Source organism: Podarcis vaucheri (assembly GCF_965113315.1).
Source record: "Podarcis vaucheri genome assembly, chromosome: 9".
Taxonomy (NCBI): Eukaryota; Metazoa; Chordata; class Lepidosauria; order Squamata; family Lacertidae; genus Podarcis; species Podarcis vaucheri.
This window is the reverse complement of record NC_138767.1, coordinates 5276854-5296373: the sequence shown is the minus strand read 5'-3', so window position 1 is coordinate 5296373 and position 19520 is coordinate 5276854. Positions and strand designations below refer to the sequence as shown.

Sequence of the window (19520 nt, the reverse complement as noted above, 5' to 3'; positions counted from 1 at the left end):
AGGGTTGTAGAGTTGGAAGGGACCTTGAGGGTCGCCCAACCCCCTGCAATGCAGGAATTGTGGGATGTGATGCATAAGTAGCAGTCAAATACAACATTCCTTGTTTTCCTAGAGTGGACATGCAGGGGAATGTTTGGTCCAGCCAGTCGAAAACTTCCTGTTTCCTCCTGGCTGGGACATACTTCCTTTGCATGTGACTAGAGGTGGGCGTGTGTGATGGCCTGGGAATCGGATTCAGAGGCTGAACCTGAGGAATCCCAGCCTGCACAGGAGTCCCCGCCTCCAGGACCGGATGAGCCGGGGCTGGGGCTTGAACCTGAAGGGTCCTCAGGAGCAGACACCAGCTGAGTCTGCTCTGGCTCCGGAGGTGATGGAGGACCCATTGCCTGCAGGTGCTCCTCTCCCAGCCCTGTCTGGGGAAGGTGAGGTTGCCTCTGGGTCCAGTAACCCTCCAGCCTCCCCTGAACTGCAGAGGCTCAGGGCAGAGAGGCGGAGGAAACTAAGTTCCCGCAGGAGGAGTGCTCACCTCCAGGCCAGGAGAGGCAAGTCACCTGTGGACCGGGGCCGCCCTATGCCTCAGGGCAGATAAAAGCCAGCCAGCCCCAGTCCCAGGTTGCGGGAGCAACATTGCTGGTAACCTGTTCTGCCGTTACCCTGTCCTGCTCTTCTGCCAGAGTTCCGACCTCACCCGACTCCTTGCTTTGGACCCCGCTTCAGCCTTGACAGACAGCCCCCATACCACACCCTCGACCTCGGACTGGACTCGGACCACGCCGCACGGTAACCCCCCGGGACCAGCACAGTGTGACCTTACCTGTCCAGGTAACACAGAAGGACAAGGAGCGCAGCACTCTCTCTTTTTGACTACATTCGTCAATGGAGCAGCTTTTTTTAGCAAGAAATGCTCTGTTGACTTTCAGCTTCCAGCCAACAGAGGACCCTGGGATTATCCCCATATGGGATAGGTCCACATGGATATACTTTGTAACTAAGTCTGCCTTCAGGGATCCAACTGTGAACTGAACGTGTGAGTAAACTTCTTTTATTAATCTTTCAATAAGATTGTGGCGTGTTTATTCTTTTAAGAGGGATATAAGGGAACTTACCAGGAACCTAATAGCGAGAGGTTTACACAAGCCTGCAACTAGCCATCCGCTGTGTGTTAAAAAGGGGAATGTAAAACTCTGCTAAGTAAAATAACTTGCTGGCATAAGTTAGGAAGGATATTAATGAACAATATACCCTCTCTTGCTTCCCTGAACATTCCCACAGGAATCTCAGCTAAAGCATCTGTCAGGGAACTGACATCAGAGGCACGGGAGAAGGAGAGGGTCTCTGATTCTGCAGGAGAAGGTGCCAGCGCTAGGGGGAGACTCAGCTGGGAAGAAGGGGAAGGGAATAAGTGTAACACCAGGGATCCAGGAGAGCAACGGGACAGGGAGGTGCAGGGGCTCCAGGACTCTTCGTTGGAAGTTAGTGAGGAGAGCCCAAGCACCCCGCTGCCCACGCCCACTCTGTGCAGGAGACTCCCGCGCAGTGAGAGGCGGAAACGATTGGGCGTCAAACAACTCTTATGTTGGCAGCACTTTAAGAAACGCCCACAGACAGATTCTACGAGTGACTAAGGGCAGCCACGCTGAGATGGGCTGTGCAGTCCGGAGGGTTTAACCAGGCAATCCGATGCACAAACGGGGCAGGATTACGCACGAGTAACTCCCAACCACTACAGCATCCATGACAGATGGCTACCCAACCTCTGCTTAAAAACCTCCAAGGAAGAGGAGTCCATCACCTCCTGAGGGAGACCGTTCCACTCTTGGACAGCTCTTACTGCCAGAAAGTTCTTCCTGATGTTTTGATATTGTATTTTAATGCTGTAACCCATCCTGGGACCTTAGGGTGAAGGGCAGGCAGCAAACAGACAAACAAACAAACAAACAAACAAACAAACAAACAAACAAACAGTAAAGACCTGATGACGAGACCACAGCAGAAGCTATGTTTTCTGAGAATCCTCTGGAAAAACAATCTCTGAAAGGACCTGTTGATGGCATTTTACCATTGTACTGCTGAGAGTGTATTAACTTATGGTCTGTGTGTGTGGTTTGGGAGCTGCATGGCCAGGGAAAAAAACAATGCTGTCCAGGGACGTAAAGACTGTGGAGAGAATAATTGGGTGCACTCTTCCCACCTTGGATCAAATCTATGCTTCCAGGTGCCATAAGAAAGCTGCAGAGTGCACCCAATAGTGCGCACCCCGGAAATGATCTCTTTCAGTTTCTGCCTTCTGGAAGAAGGTCCAGGGTTATAAAGACCAGGACTAGCCGCCTGAGAAACAGTTTCTATCCAAATGTGATTTTGGTTTTAAACGCAGTATAAGGAGTCTCTATGGGAGTATATTGTATTTAGAAATGGGGTATCAGAGTTTTTAGGGGGATAACCGGGCTGGGATAGCTGGGATAGCAGGCTTGTTGGTTTTTGAATGTCTTATGTAGATGTTCTGTATGGGACAATGACAATAAAGATTATCGTATCGTAAAATTGAATGCTTTCTTTCCTCAACCTGTAATTTTGGCATTTGGCCACTTCACTGGGGGAAAACCTTCATGCCCATGCACACCCTTGTATGGTCTCACCCACCCCAATAATCCTCATTGTCAGGGAACTGCCATCGCAGTCAGGAGTGGTGGAAGGGCTCCCAAGCGATGCCGGAGAAGGTCCCAGCAGGAAAAGAGGGGACTCAGCGACTGGGGAAGGAAATCAGCGTTACACCAGGGAGAAAGGCGGGCAGAGGCGGGTTTCGGAGGGATGGCTCCAGGACTCTTCGCCAGAGACCAGTGGGGAGAGCATTGGTCCTCCACTGCCCACACCCACCCTGCGCAGAAGACTTCCGCGCAGGGAGGCTAGGCGGAGACTATCCGTCAAGGAACTTTTATGTTGGAAGAAGTTCAGGAAACGCCCATTGATGGATTCTGCCAGTGACTGAGACAGATGCGGAATCAGGACTGTCCAGCCAGGGAAAGGTTATCCAGGCAGCCTCACCGAGAGTGGCGGCAACTTACGCACGGGCAACCCCCAATTCCCATTACACTCATGTTCCTAAATTCTTAAAGAGGCAACATAAAGGTGACCAACCTGTTCAGGAAAAGAATCCACATCTGTTTTATTTCAGGGTACATTTTTTTTTTAATACTGATACATACAGAAAGTACAGATTAGATCCCAAAAGTATAACCAACCCCCCCTCCCTATAAACCCATGTGTGATCTTGGGAGCACCTCCCCTCTCCAGCATCAAGGTTTTTGTGTTTTGTCTTATTGCAGAGATGAGAACATCTTAGAATCATAGAACCACAGAGCCGGGAGGGACCTCAAAGGCCATCTAGCCCAACCCCCTGAAACGTAAGAATCAGAACTGACCTTATATTACATATTTTTTCACCTGGCCACTGCCAGAGCAGCGCCCATGCTCTGGGTGTAAACGTAGGGTGTCTTTTCCTAATACCCATCTCAAGTCACAAGCAACAGAAGGCAAGTCTATGTAGACATTGGCAGAATGTTACTATCCTTTCCTGTCTGGGCAAAGAGGGCATTTCCGGAAATTAGCCCAAGCTTCCTTGAAAAGCAGAGAGAAAGTGATTGGTAATGTGAGGCTCACCCCTTCAGTAGACATGGTCTTTGGCTTTGGACAATATGTTATTTCACAGCCTCAGTTTCCTGTCTGTAGAATGGGTGTGAAAGCAATTTGCTGTTCAGGGTGAAGAAGAAATACGCGAAGGATCGAAGCGCACTTTGCAAAATTCAAAGTGCTGCGTAGATAAAGCAGGAGCAGTAATTTGAAGAACCATTGGCAGGGTTAAGGAGGTGGCGATAAGAAAACAATAAGATAACAAAAGAGGGGGTGGTCCGAACAAATAAAAAACGAGAAGGGGGTTTGCAGTGAGATGGCACCCTCATTCTGGACAGCATGGGTCAGGTGATGGAAGCTGCTCTCCAGAAACACCTGGAAGAAACCCTATTGGGCATCTCTGTTTTTAGTAATAGTACCGACTAATTTCAGCTGTGCTGAAAAGAAAAAGAAAAGCAGAGGAGGAGGATGAGCAACACAGAATGGCCTCAGCAGCACCTGACTGACCTGTGCTGGAAACAGGATGTGAACTGGTATGGACCTTTGCCCTGGTCCTGCCAGAGCCCTCCGACTCTGGGGTTGCGGCGCTCATCTCGCTTTATTGGCTGAGGGAGCCGGCATACAGCTTCCGGGTCATGTGGCCAGCAGAACCAGAGCAGCACACGGAAACGCCGTTTACCTTCCCGCCAGAGCGGTACCTATTTATCTACTTGCACTTGACGTGCTTTCAAACTGCTAGGTTGGCAGGAGCTGGGAGCAAACAATGGGAGCTCACCCCATCGCGGGGATTCGAACCGCCAACCTTCTGTTCGGCAAGCCCTAGGCTCTGTGTTTTAACCCACAGCGCCACCCGCATCCCATAGGGCCCTCTTATGATCCTACAAAAGCCTTCCCCAATCTGCTGCCCTCCAGATGTTTTGACCTGCAGCTGCAGCTGGCAACGCCTCCCCTCGCTCCCAAATCATTGGCTTTGCTATTTGTTTTAGATTGCAGGTTTCTAGCTCTCATGAGGCGTCATCCAGAAGACAAATAGAATTGGTGGAATTATGGATCGCTTTTCTCCTGTTCCAGTCAATGGAGCTACGTTGGTTTGAACTTGGAGAGTAGCGATTCAACTTGGTTTACGCCTGGTGGGCAAAGCTAGATTTGGTAACAGGGTGGCAAAGATGTTCTAAACCCTCAAGGGGCAAGGGAATGCGCAAAGATGCCTGAATTCTCCTCTGCCAAACCTCTTTAGGTTCATTCTGGGATTTCTCAGGCTCTGCTGTAGGTTTTTCCATCATGAAAACTGGGGGCAGGGCAGGGGGGGGATAATAAAATCATAGCATTGTAGAGTTGGAAGGGACACAGCTAAGTTTTATCTCTTAGGATAAATAACAGCTAGGCACCCATTACATTCCAGAAAAATAATATGCAAATCAACTTGACGACTGCCAATGGAAATATGAGTTTATATCGGTTGCGGCCATCTGCTTTTTAAACCTTCTCCCCTTTCCACATATTTCTCCAGCCAGAAGATACTAATTCATGCTGGTGATGATAACCATCAGGTTCTTTTGTACTACTTGCCCCCCTTTCTAAAATACTTAAATTCTAGTGATTTTCAAAAATTTGATAGCAGACTCGGAAGTCTGAGATCCTCTTTTGGGATTTCAGTGCTCTCCCCAGATTTTCTTTCCACCACTTTGGCGACCAAGTGCTAAAAAAATGCCAAGCCCTCCACCTCTGTTTTGCAGCCAGGAAAACGTGCAGCATGTCAGGTGAATATTTGATGTGTCTGAACAAAGAAAACCAGGATCTCTGTGTCGGTGGGCTCCATCAGTTACCTTCTGCCTTAATGTGAAAAGCATCCGTCACCGCCAAAGGACTTGAAATGTTTGCAGTGTCCTCAGAAGGGCAAGCTGAACCAAGTGACCAAATGGTCACCTGAAACATCTAGGCCAGGCATCCCCAACCTGCGGCCCTCCAGATGTTTTGGCCTACAACTCCCATGATCCCAGCTAACAGGACCATAGAATAGAATAATAGAATCATAGAGTTGGAATAGACCACAAGGGCCATTGAGTCCAACCCCCTGCCAAGCAGGAAACACCATCAGAGCACTCCTGACATATGGTTGTCAAGCCTCTGCTTAAAGACCTCCAAAGTAGGAGACTCCACCACACTCCTTGGCAGCAAATTCCACTGTCAAACAGCTCTTACTGTCAGGAAGTTCTTCCTAATGTTTAGGTGGAATCTTCTTTCTTGTAGTTTGGATCCATTGCTCCGTGTCCGCTTCTCTGGAGCAGCAGAAAACAACCTTTCTCCCTCCTCTATGTGACATCCTTTTATATATTTGAACATGGCTATCATATCACCCCTTAACCTCCTCTTCTCCAGGCTAAACATGCCCAGCTCCCTTAGCCGTTCCTCATAAGGCATCGTTTCCAGGCCTTGGACCATTTTGGTTGCCCTCCTCTGGACACGTTCCAGTTTGTCAGTGTCCTCCTTGAATTGTGGTGCCCAGAACTGGACACAGTACTCCAGGTGAGGTCTGACGTACTGTGTCCAGTTCTGGGCACCACAATTCAAGAAGGTCAGGGATGATGGGAACTGTAGTCCAAAACATCTGGAGGGCCAAAGGTTGGGGATGCCTGATCTAAGCTATTTCCGGGGTATGTGAACTGAGCAAACGCCAACCTTTATTATTTACTTATTTTATTTATTTATCGTATTTATATATGACCCTTCTTCAAAAGATCTCAGGGAGGTTCGTGGGATAAAAACACGAGATAAAAGCCACTGGTGCGGCGAAGAATCGCTTGCCGACATTGCAAAGGAGCGCTTGCAAACATTGCTCTGCAATGCTGCAGAAGATGGCTAGGGGATCTCTTTCCACAGAGGGCCACATGGCATTCTGGAGGGCCACATACCAGTGGCAGGTGGGACCAGAGGGGCAAGAATGAGTGACAATTGCGAATTTTGTGTTTGTGCAGTAGGCTGTCTTCTGGACCTGAGGTTCCTCATCCCAGCTGCAGAATATCTTTAGGATGCCTGTCTCAGACTGCAAGGGGCAGAACGATACTTCGGGCAGAACCAGTCTATAGAAATGCAGTTCTAGTTCAGAGAACCAGGCAGGGCAGACTTTGGTTTTACAAACTTCAGTGGTGCCCTTTGCGAGGCCAAAATTGGGTGCTCTCTGCCTCTTTGCCTTTTGCCCTGCTCAGTTCACTACATTATAGTTGTGACGGTCTGCGGCACCCCTAGGCTTGGTGCCCAGTGTGGCATAACCAGTTGCGCTGCCCCTAAATCCATCTCTGGGCTGGGAATCAAGGAACCAGCTAGTGGCCAGTATAGATGAAGATACCTCTAAGTTGCTTTGTAGGTGGATGGGATGGTAACGTACTGGAATGAGCTCCCTTTCACTTCCCCCAAGCTGATCATCCCTGCCTTTTCTAGCTTTGCCAAATTTGTGTGCTCATGTGCACCACCCAACAAGTTTGCTGGGCATGCCGGAATTCTGATGCACGCATGAAGAGGAAAGCATTCCCTTCCGTAAGAACAAACACCTGCATGTTGAGCCCTGGACAGCTTTGGAATGTAGGTAGGTCAATTTCTGTGTGTGTTTTCTTAAAAAATAATCCTGTGCACAAGAAGAAGGAGGCCACATTTCAATACAAGGTTCAGGGCTTTGAAGTCCCTTGATCATAATGCTCTCCATAGGGGCTGACCTCCCTCTTGAATTGGGGTCAAAGTATTGTGTCGGAATCTAACTATGGTTGACCCACATGAGCCGTGACCATGAATGGGAGATGCAATGCATTGCTAGGCAAGTTGGGATGGTGGAAGGAGTAATTCCCACCCCCACAGACCCAGTTGACACTCCCAGGACCATCGCTTGCTATAAATATTCCCTTGAACCTGTGGATCAGCCATTGCTGATCAGAACCTGCCACAGATGGAATATCCATTACATCCACTCACAACCCAAAACAGTCCTTCTCTGAGAAGATATAATTCAAACGTTTGGCTGAGTGGTCAGTTTGTGCATCTGGACATCAGTCCTGAAGGTGACATTCTGCCTCCGATCCCAGTGGTTTCTGTTTTCCGGCAGCAAATGTTTGGATGTGCAAGATGTGTTGTTTGGGGATCTCAAAATACCAGACGGTTGAAATGTTTGAGATTAAGATTTTAAAGATTTCTGTCCTGCAATCTCTTTCCTGGACCAAATTACAGGGATGGGTTTTCTGCGGTAAGTACCAAACTGTCCTTTGAAAATCACCGAGGAAAGTAAGGGAGTCTCTCAAATATAACTCAGTGGATTGCGTTGGGATTTCAGTGAATCAGCAGCATGAATCGGCCTTCAATACAAGTGTCTAGAACAGTGTTTCCCAACCGGTGTTCCGCGGCACACTAGTGTGCCGTGAGAGGTTGGCTGGTGTGCCGTGGGAGGGAGGCGGGCGAGTCGGGCGGTGAGAGGCGGCGGCGGCGAGGATCCGCGTCGAGCCGGGGACGGCTCCGCGGTGGTGGTGCCGAGGTTTCTCTCTCCATTCTCCCCTCACACACACACACAGGAAGATCAGCTGACAGGACCCAGCCAATGGGGCGGCGGCGGGGCAGCGCGTGCAAAAGGGAGGAGCGCGAGACAGCGGACGAGGAGGAGGCCGGCATGTCCGGGCAGCAGCAGCAACAACAGCAGCAGCAACTCCCGGCGACGGCTCCTCAAGCCCTGGGCAACCCTACTCCCTCACCGGCCTCGGCCGCCCTCCTGCTCCACCCGCCGCCGCCTCCCCCGCCACCGCCGGCCACCTCGGCCCCGCCGCCGCCCCTCCTCCGCCCGCTATTGCCGCCACCACAACAGCCGCCGCCGCCTCAGCTGCCGCCGTCCCTCAGTCCCTCGCTTTGCTGCGCTGCCTCCTCCCCCCCCACCCCCAAAGCTTGGAGGTTCCCCGGCAAGGGGGAGGGGAAAAAATTGAAAACTTTCACTTTCGTGCGTCCCTTCCGGCGTGACGCTGCGCGCTGACGTCACGGGGCTGTAATGGTGGTGTGCCGCGAGATTTTTTTCTTCCAACAAGTGTGCCTTTGCCCAAAAAAGGTTGGGAAACACTGGTCTAGAAGGGCTATCCAGGCTGAAGAAACACACACCAGTTGCATGAGAAGATTCCAGGTCCATCTACAATTGCTCTCTTGTAGAGTATCAGGTGAGGTGTGGTTTTATCCTTCGAGGTGCTGTGCTGGAACCAAGTCAATGCCTTGCTGGTAAGAATGGGTGGTTCAGAAGTTCAGTCCTGCTGGTTCTGTCTAAACTCTCCTCGTGAAGCTCCAAACAAGCATGGATTTTCAAACCAAAGCCCTCTGCTCAACAGATTATAGACCCCATTTCCCACCCAAAAATTGTGGCCAAGGAAGAGAGTCAAGATACCCAGACTTGTCTGTCTCATTCTGAGTCTGGAGACCCAGGTCTCAAGGACAAAGCGCTCAGTTCATCCCTCCCCGTCCCCTTCTTAAAAAAAATATGGAGATTGGGTGGTGTCACTACCGCAAGATGGGAGTATTGGCATGATGAAGCAGTCCAATTCTTTGACTCAACACATGGAGAAGTTGGGGCGATAGCCTACTTCAACCCATTCTTGGAAGGTTTTCCAAGATGGCAGCAAAATCCTAGTGTGCTGGGGATGTTCCTAAGACTGTTTCAGCCTACCAAAGCAGGCAGCTTTTACTGACCTGCTAAATATGGGGGGCAAAAGAAGCTACTGTGAATTATTCCTTGCTGTAACCCATGATGGATCACACGCTTCCTTGCAGGGACTGATTTCTGGATCCTTCCACAGATGAACACATTGTGGCTCACCAGAAAGGTGTCGACAAACAAGCTGATGAGATGAGTGTTTTTCCTTTCCTCCCGATAACCTTGAAGAGGGAGGGAGCCGGGAGCTGGCAAGGCCTTTCGCCCCAGCTCCCCGATTCGAAAACAAACAAATGGAGAGCAGTCCGGTCAGGGTGCTTGAGTGTGGGCGCGCTCCAATTCACATGGACACCAGGAGGAATGTACTGGTAGACGTGGAACACCACATCACCAACCAGCCGTTCATGGCCAGTGACAGCGCTGAGCTGGAGCCGTCAGAAGCTAGGTGGGTGGCATCTTGTAGAAGCTTCTCCTCTGCAGATACCTGGAAAGAAAAAACCAGCAAAGGTAGGGAGTTAACACCTGGGTGATTTGTTAGTCTGCAGCTCCATCTGTGGTATAGCAAGGCCTCCCCCAAAGAATCATGGGAACTGTAGTTTGTTAAAGGCGCTGGGCTTGTTAGGAGGCCTCTATCCCCATAACAGAGCTACAGTTCCCACAATTCCCTGGGAAGAGAGATTGACTGCTAAACCGCTCTAGGAACTGTACCCAAGTGAAGGGAACAGGGGACTGTGGTTTGATACTGTATCATGGAACTGTAGAGCTGGAAGGGACTCCAAAGGCCATCTAGTCCAGCCCCCTGAAATGCAGGAATAAATGTGTAGTGCATTAATTGTATAGTGTGGATCTGAAGTGGGTGGATTTGGATTAGGTCAGGAGTGGGAGAGAAGCTGTCTTTGTGGTTCTAGTGCCAGGTAGAGTTCAGGGATGGGGGTCACATGAAAAGGCCTTCTCTGTGGTGGCGCCCCATCTCCGGAATGACCTCCCCTCTGAGGGTAACAGCTGGCAACCTTGTTATTAGCCTTTTATCCCAGGGAAAGATTCTGACCAGGTCCTTTGGGACAGTGACTTCTTGCTTGTCTGTATGCATGATAGAGGTGTGTAGAAACATTTACATCCACTGGCTCCACCCACTTTTGCCTCTGGCCCCGCCCAGTAGTGCATGGCGCCCACTGGTTGTGTGAAATTCCTGGAGGCAACAGCAGATGGCAACAGAGCCGATGGCGTGCAGTTCATTCCTTTGCTCCTCCGTGTTGTGTTTGGGAGGAAGCTGGTGGCCAGCGCCGCCTGCTGGCTAGCTGTGAGAAAGGAGGCAGGCAGGTGGGAGACGGATGAAGGCAGACAGGGTGTCCCATTTGCCCAGATGAACCAGCCTCTTCTGTCTTGCCCACTTCTGGGATGTGGCCCCTAGAAGCTTGATGAGAAGGGAATGCGGCCCTCAAAGTCTATTCCTTACAACAAAAAGAAAGATTCATGTAGGTAGCCGTGTTGGTCTGACGCAGTCGAAATATATATATATATAAATAATAATTGTCCAGTAGCACCTTAGAGACCAACTAAGTTTGTTCTTGGTATAAGCTTTCGTGTGCATGCACACTTCTTATACCAGATATCTGAAGAAGTGTGCATGCACACGAAAGCTTATACCATGAACAAACTTAGTTGGTCTCTAAGGCGCTGTGGTCTAAACCACAGAGCCTAGGGCTTGCCAATCAGAAGGTTGGCGGTTTGAATCCCTGCGACGGGGTGAGCTCCCATTGTTCGGTCCCTGCTCCTGCCAACCTAGCAGTTCGAAAGCACGTCAAAGTGCAAGTAGATAAATAGGTATCACTCCGGTGGGAAGGTAAACGGCATTTCCCTGCTCTGCTCTGCTCTGGTTCGCCAGAAGCGGCTTAGTCATGCTGGCCACATGACCCAAAAGCTGTACGCCGACTCCCTCGGCCAATAAAGCGAGATGAGCGCCACAACCCCAGACTGGACCTAATGGTCAGGGGGGTACCTTTACCTTTAAGGTGCTACTGGACAATTTTAAAAATATATATGTCTATTTCAATAAAAAGAAAGCATCTGAAATATTTCTAAAGAACAACAAAGCAATAACATGAGCAGCACAAAAGATGGGTATTTCCTTCCCCCCAGTCTTACAACCAAACATAGGAGCCAACTCCCAGGGTCAAGGTGCCTTCAGCCCCCCAAGAAAATACTTGAAGGGGACCCCCCTCCAAGTTAATAGGCACTGCCATTTAAATGGTGTGTGCATGGCATGTCTTGTGATCAATTATAGGGGTCGTGACTTACCTGGGCCCCCTGATATTTGATTCAAGTTGGTACCCCTGCAACCAAAAGACCCCTTTACCTGGAGATGGCAGAGATAAGCCAAAGTGAGCCTGTGCCTGACAGTTCACCTGCAGACTCTTTGTGGCTGCTCTCAGAGCCCCAAAATAGGTACCAGGTTCCGTCTGAGGCAAGGTGATCAAACAGCCGCCTGCTATATTAAGCCGCGGCTCACAGCCAAGGCCATGATGAATAGGTAAGTCTCGACTCTCGATAGCTCAGGTTCAGATCTGAACACTTTGCAGCTAGCGAGGTCTTAGATCTGAGTTACACAAACACTTTGTGCTAAGCATATGACACACACACACCCCTTACGCCAGTGGGTGCCAGGCTTACATCTTTGTTCTGGTTATCCAAAGAATTGTCAGAAACAAGGGAAAACTGCAGCAGCTATGGATTTAGCTGCATGTCTGCCCTCTCACCTGTGCTTCTCTCCTCGAGGGAAATGCCATAGGTCAGGGGCAGAACATCTGCTGTGAATGCAGATGGTCTCAGGTTCCGCCCCGACAGCATCTTCAGGGAGGCCTGGGAGAGGCATGCCTCTGAACTCTTGGAGAGGTGCTGCCAGTCAGTGTAGACAAGGCATGGGGCCAACTTAGACCTGGCAGGGGTTCGAATCTGGCCCAGGGGGCCATTTGCCCCCAAGCATGCCCTGCTGCCCCACATTTGATCTGCGTCGTCAGGTCAATGGGCACATGAAAATGTGGCTGCAAAGGAACATCCAGGGGATTAAAATAGCCCTTTGGCTAGCAGAGCTCCTTTGGGGTGGCCTTTTTGCAGGTGTGGTTTGGTGTCAGGAGCTATAGTCAGCAATTAAAAAACCACAGTGTCCATGAAGGTAACTCTTTGTTTAAAGAAACCAAAACTGTGCAGGTCTAGTGCTCCCAGAAACTCTTTCCAGTAATCTTGTCCTTGTGAGGCATTTGCAAGGACTGAGGGTTCTTGCCTTCCCACAGCTGCCTAAATCCCCTCCTCTCCAAGGTCCCCCCCCCAAGCAATCAGAGACTACATCTGCACACAAGCAATCTCAGCTCTGCTCTTTTCATTTCTCTGTGTGTTCTGGGAGACCAGTGAGGAGGGATTCTGGTTGCAGCAGGAAGGGGAGACTACCTGAACTCTTCAGCAGCTGGCCTCATCTCTGTCTCCTGGAATCAGAACTGCTCTCTGCCAAAGCCTCTTCCTGCTCACTAAACCGTTACCTCTTCTGCCGCCTCCTCCCAAGTCTGTGTCAGGAGCTCATCCTACACTCGAGTAGGACCCTGGCAGAGACACATGCCCGACTGGCATGTTCTCTCCCTCCTGATCGATCGTTCGGGAGCTTCATAAGCTTTCTTCAGCCCAAACATCACAGCGACCGATGCCAACAGACATCGGCACACTTAGGGATCCGCAGAGTCTTCGCAGTTTGCTTAACAGACCTCAGCAACTCAGCATTTTGGCTAATCTAGTTTATTTACGTATAAACACACATGGAGCACTGCAACATGGCTCCCTCTCTCTCTAGCATCAGACAGCAAAGAGAAAAATAACAAAGGACAACAGTCCCACTTCACGGAACACAGTAACACAAATATCCTGTCTCTGTCACTTCCCACTTTGTGGAGTCAAAACATACACCGTCATGTGAAAGACAACAATCCCATGACTGCAATCACGGAGCAGGAATTCTAACAGTCTGCTCTTTCTGGGCACTCATTGTCGTCCTACCACCAAGCCCTGGGCTATGAGCTTTCTTCCCCTGGGGGTTCCCCAGCTTGAGCCTCCCACCACTCTCCTGCCAGTCCATGACATTTGGATCCAAACCACACCTATCAATAGACATATTTCACCTGTAGATGAAAGTCCATTTGCAGGTGTGGCTTTGATCCAAACTGTGCCTGCAAATACATGATGTGAGGTTCAGTGTCTGTGCCAGTCCACTGTTTGGTGCTGACAGTGAGCCTTTTTGAAGCCGTCACCTGACACCTCTCACCCCCCCCCCCAAGACAGTGACACAGTTAAGGTAGCCCCCCCACTCCCCAGCCACTGGGGCTGTCCCTACTTCTCTGCCATAGGAGCACATTCACCCAGTGCTTTTCCAGCTGCACTGGTTCCCGGTGGAGTACAGGGTCAGATTTAAGGTGCTGATGTTGACCTGTAGAGCCCTTCACGGCCTAGGACCCTCGTACCTACAGGTCCACCTCTCCCAATATTCCCCACAGAGGACCTTACGGTCCATAAATAGCAACACCCTAGAGGTCCTGGGCGCTAAGGAAGTTAGATTAGCCTGAACCAGAGGCAGGGCCTTTTCAACACTGGCCCCGGCCTGGTGGAATGCTGTCTCATGAGACCAGGGTCTGCGGGATCTGATTTCTTTCTGCAGGGCCTGTAAGACAGAGTTGTTCCTCCTGGCCTTTGGCTTGGAATCAACTTGATCCCCTTCTCCGCTTTCCTTTTTCCTTTCTCTTTCTGTATTGGAACTCCTATTTGGGGACTTCCCTGGCTTTTTTTCTGGCCCATGTAGGACCAGTCTGGATAGTTGGCCTGGGTGAAGACTTGACGTTTTTATCCCCAACAAAGTTTTTGATTGAGTTCCACTGAAATGAGGCTGCATTTTAATGTTTTAATGTTGTATTTTAATTTTGTTTTTTAAGCTGTATTCTAATCAATTGTTTTTATATTTGGTGTTAGCCGTCCTGAGCCCGATCTTGACTGGGGAGGGCGGGGTATAAATAAATTATTATTATTATTATTATTATTATTATTATTATTATTATTATTACTTTGTCTCTCTGGGTGGCGTGAAAAACCGTTGCCTTCCACATTGGGCAGAGCCAAATACTGGGACGCAAACAGTCCTGTTCCTGGAAATCTGTTGATTTTACTGCTTTGTGGCATGAATTTGGGGAGGCACACAGAAATGAGTTTGAGTCAATGGGGAAAATCTCCCTCCCTCCCCGGTTTCAGGAGAGACAGCTCCTCAGACAGAGATGCAGCTTCACAAGCCCTTCTCCGTAAGCTGGGAGTAGGGATGTTAGATGCCGTTTCTTTGAAACCTCCTGCTCCTGCTGTCTAATCGGCTTAGCTCTTCTCTTATCCCACAGCTGCTGGGTGCCAGGAGGAGTTAAAGATGGCAAAGGAAGTTCAGCTCCGAGCAGGGAAGAAACGGCGGCAGCAGCCAAAGGAAGAATTCCCAGCAAGGCAATCTTATTGGATCTGGTGCTGCTGCTGTTGCTGGTGCACGCATGACTTTCAAATCAAAGGGGAAAAACAAACAACTTCTTAGAAGCAGGTGGATCTATCATTTTCAGTTCCTCCCCGTTTCCAAGCGTAGGTTTAGCTCTCCCCATTTCCACACAAGCTTGTGATTGTTTAGGAAAAAATAGAAGGTCCTCGTCAAAACTGATCAGCGTTTTATTGCAAATTTCTGCTAATGCTCTCATTTCTATATGCATTTTTTCCTTAGACGCACAATTTTGCAAAGGGATTTCCCCCAACTACCATGCAAGCGATTTTCACTAATGCATACATTAAATGCACTTTTCCCCAATATCTGCAGGTTTGACCATGTTACTTGGCTGGAGAAGCAGCCCTGCAAAATTCAGGGACATGCAGATTTCAAAGGAACTGTGCTTCGGCTCTTAGTGCAAATGAGTGAGGTTCGCCTTTAAATGAGAACTGGTTCGAATTCCTCCCTCACCCCTGATTACAACTTCGTGGAATGAAAACGAATCAAAGCTGGAAGCAGTCTCTTGGCAACAGACTCTGAGCTCACTCGCTTCTTGAGTGCAAAGTAGGGGCAGCATTTCTGCTATAGAAGCAGCAGGTGTGTGTCGGTGTGCTTAACCCTTTCCCTTCCCTATGCCCTTCCGCTGAATCCTCTCCCTCCACTGGGTTTCACAGCACTTGACTGGGAACCTGACTTCAGAAGAAGGGGGAAATGGTTGAGGTAAGGAGAGTCACTGAGGACAACTGGGGGATGAGGTAGGGTTGAACACCCACCCCACCCACCCCACTTTTGCTCCCCAAATGCTCCTCCCCTCCTCAAATACGCATCTCAGAATATCAAGCGTGACCCTTTTATGGTCCATGTACACAATGAAATATCACTGGTGAAAATAATTTAAGAAAATTGTCCAGTAGCACCTTAGAGACCAACTACGTTTGTTCTGCGGATAAGCTTTCGTGTGCATGCACACTTCTTCAGATACACTGAAACAGAAGTCACCAGACCCTTATATATTGTGGGAGCGTGGGGTTTTTCTCAGAAGGGTAGTAGGAGATGGGTGATTGACTCAATGGGTATGGTGAACGACTACAATTAGTCCTACAGGAAAAAGCAAGAGAAGTTGCTGAATTACAACTTACTACTAGACAGCATCTTAAAAAGCAGAGACATCACCTTTGCCGACAAAGGTCTGTATAGTTAAAGCTATGGTTTTCCCAGTAGTGATGTATGGAAGTGAGAGCTGGACCATAAAGAAGGCTGATCGCCGAAGAATTGATGCTTTTGAATTACGGTGCTGGAGGAGACTCTTGAGAGTCCCATGGACTGCAAGAAGATCCAACCTATCCATTCTGAAGGAAATCAGCCCTGAGTGTTCACTGGAAGGACAGATCCTGAAGCTGAGGCTCCAAGACTTTGGCCACCTCATGAGAAGAGAAGACTTCCTGGAAAAGACCCTGATGTTGGGAAAGATGAAGGGCACAAGGAGACGGGGACAACAGAGGATGAGATGATTGGATAGTGTTCTCGAAGCTACCAGCATGAGTTTGACCAAACTGCGGGAGGCAGTGGAAGACAGGAGTGCTTGGCGTGCTCTGGTCCATGGGGTCACAAATAGTCAGACACGGCTAAACGACTAAACAACAACAACACTAGACTGAAAACTATGGAGAGACCTGGTCTGAATAGAGATATTGGATTCTTGTCTCATTGCATATTCTCAAGCTACTTTTGGTCATCTGCACACAATCCTTTGCTTTTTCCTGTAGGACTAATTGCAGTCATTAACAGTTGTCAACAGGTTTGCCATACCCCTTGAGTCTATCACCCATCTCCTACTACCCTCCTGAGCAAAACCCCACCCCACCCTCTCCCTATATATAAGGGTCTGGTGACTTCTGTTTCAGTGTATCTGAAGAAGTGTGCATGCACACGAAAGCTTATCCCCAGAACAAACTTAGTTGGTCCCTAAGGTGCTACTGGACAATTTTCTCATTTTTATTTATTTATTTCGACTGCGTCAGACCAACACGGCGACCTACCAGAATCTAGAATCACTGGTGGAAGTTAGAGAACCCCATGCCCCTTGCTTGTCCTGGATTAGCTTAGTTGGTAGAACATGAGACTCTTAATCTTGGGGTTCAAGCCCCACGTTGAGCAAAAGACTCATTGCAGGGAGTTGAGCTAGGTGACTCTCGTGGTCTCTTCCAACTCCACAATACTGTGATTCTATACATATTGCAATGTTTGTGTGCTTGCTTCTAGAACAGGGAGCCCTCCCCAAATCTGCTCTGGAAGATTGGGGGAATCTCCAGAACAGATTTAGAGGAGTGCCCTCACCCATTCATGGTGAGAGAGAGGGCAAGTTCCTTTGAGGAGCTGGCAGTCATTGTGTTAGGGGTGTTCTCCTGCATCAGATACCACCTAGGTCTCTTTCTGAATGAAACAACTGGTTGTCAGAACTTCTGGTAAGCAACCAACCAATTAAACCCCTGTGTTGCAACCAATTATCAGTAATATCCAAGGCAACACGAGGACCAAGTACAACAATGCAATATCAATATAAACTCTTTATATAATCCATACAGAACATTGAACAATATGAAATATATGAAATATGCACTCTCCGCAAAAACAAACAAACAGAAATCTTATAAATCTCTCAAAGTCACAAAATGTGCACCCTTGATGGATTCTCTTGAAAACATAGAACCAAATAAACATAAGTCTTATAAGCCTCTGAAAGTCTTTGTAGACTATGCAAGTCTCTGAAAGAAGCAACGGGTCAGATTCTTATCTGGTGAAAACAAGCTTTGTTTTATGACGTCCAACGCTGCCAAAGTGGTCTGCAAAGAGACGATGTGAAGAGTGATTCCGGATATACCCACTGTTTCGTGGAATTCTTCTTCAGCACAGCATAAGGACACAGAAATGCTTCATAAACCCATCTATGTGGTGAATGGAATTGTGTAACAACAATTGCTATGGAGCAGTGGTCATAGAGTTACATAACATGTGCTGAAGAAGAATTACGGCTTGTTTTCACCAGGCAAGAATCTGACCTATTGCCACCCTTTTTAGCGACGAAGAGGTTTACAAAAAGGCCCAAAAGACTTTGAGAGATTATTTTGAGATAAATCTGAAAACAGAGGTGGAAAAAGAACAATTTGGGATGCAAGTAAAGCCGTGATGCAAGGTTTCCTAATACAACAGAATTCTATAAAGAAGAAGAAACAAAATGAGAAGGAGGAGAAAATTTTGGGAAAAATAAGAGAAGGGGAAAAAAACCTGAGGTCTAAACCAAAGTCCCAGGAGATTCTGAGAGAAATTAAGCTATATCAGACGCAATATTTGGAACTGATGAATCAAGAAATAGAATGGAAAATTAAACAAATGAGACAAAGGACTTTCGAATCTGCATATAAATTCAGAGACTTGCATAGTCTACAAAGACTTTCAGAGACTTATAAGAACTTCTGGAAAGGCAGTACAAAAGCTGCAAGGAGACTGCGGGTGGGAGCGATGCTGGTTGATGGCCCAAGGAGGGTGTCCCTTGGTCTGTGTCTGCTCAGACTTCCTCTATGTAAGATAGGATGGTGTTGAGAACGTCATTCACGGCTACCCTGCTTGTTCCCTGGGCTGCATCCTCGGCCTACCTTGGTGGGCTGTAGCTGTTCGAAGATGTTCTCTCTGAGGGTGGCTGCTGCCTTGTTGGCGTTCCTCTCCTGCTTGCGCATCTGCGTCGTGGGAGGGGTGGAGGAGCCCAGTGCGGCGCTCAGGTACGTCCCGTTGCCAAAGGCCTGGATGGCATTCTCTGAAAGAGGAAAGCAGGATCGTCTCCCTCGTTTCTACACAGGAAGCTGCCTTATACTTTGAATGTAATGATAGGTTATCTCCTGCTTGGACTACAGTGGTACCTTGGGTTACAGACGCTTCAGGTTACAGATGCTTCAGGTCACAGACTCAGCTAACCCAGAAATAGTACCTCGGGTTAAGAACCTTGCTTCAGGATGACAACAGAAATTGCATGGCGATGGCAGCAGCAGGCCCCATTAGCTAAAGTGGTACCTCAGGTTAAGAACAGTTTCAGGTTAAGAACGGACTTCCGGAATGAATTAAGTACCGTATTTTTTGCACCATAACACTCACTTTTTTCCTCCTAGAAAGTAAGGGGAAATGTCTGTGCGTGTTATGGAGGGAATGCCTACGGGTGGCGGGGGGGGGGATCTGCTGCAGCTGTGAGCAGAGGATCCATGGTTCCCCTTCCTTCCCTCCTCCGTGGTTACAAAGCATGGATCCACATGGATCCTCAGGATTTTTGCATTGGGCTACTCCAAACTCACTGTCAGATCACATGTCTGTGGCCACAGCATGAACCACAAAAATCATATATCCACTATTTCGTTTAGAATAATTTTTTTCTTGTTTTCCTCCTCTAAAAACTACGTGCGTGTTATGGTCTGGTGCGTGTTATAGAGCAAAAAATACGGTACTTAATCTGAGATACCACTGTACTGCCATGCGCTCTATGTGGGGCTACATTTGAAGGTGATGCGGAAACTTCAACTAATCCAGAATACGGCAGCTAGACTGGTGACTGGGGGCAGCCACCGTGACCATATAACAGCGGTCCTGAAAGACCTTCATTGGCTCCCAGTATGTTTCCGAGCACAATTCAAAGTGTTGGTG

The 19520-nt window shown here is 48.7% G+C and overlaps 1 protein-coding gene across 2 annotated transcripts in view; it reads right to left on the bottom strand.

The window, feature by feature from the left end:
• Positions 1-8721: 8721 nt before the first annotated feature.
• Positions 8722-19520, bottom strand: part of GFRA4 (GDNF family receptor alpha 4) — a 135416-nt gene continuing 124617 nt past the window's right edge. For both annotated transcript variants that reach the window (XM_082236563.1, XM_082236562.1), the window contains exons 7-8: positions 18488-18645; positions 8722-9776 (exon numbers count right to left, since the gene is read on the bottom strand). In XM_082236563.1, coding sequence (XP_082092689.1) covers positions 9633-9776; positions 18488-18645 — 302 coding nt within the window. In that variant the 3' untranslated portion in view covers positions 8722-9632. The remainder of the gene's footprint in view (positions 9777-18487; positions 18646-19520) is intronic.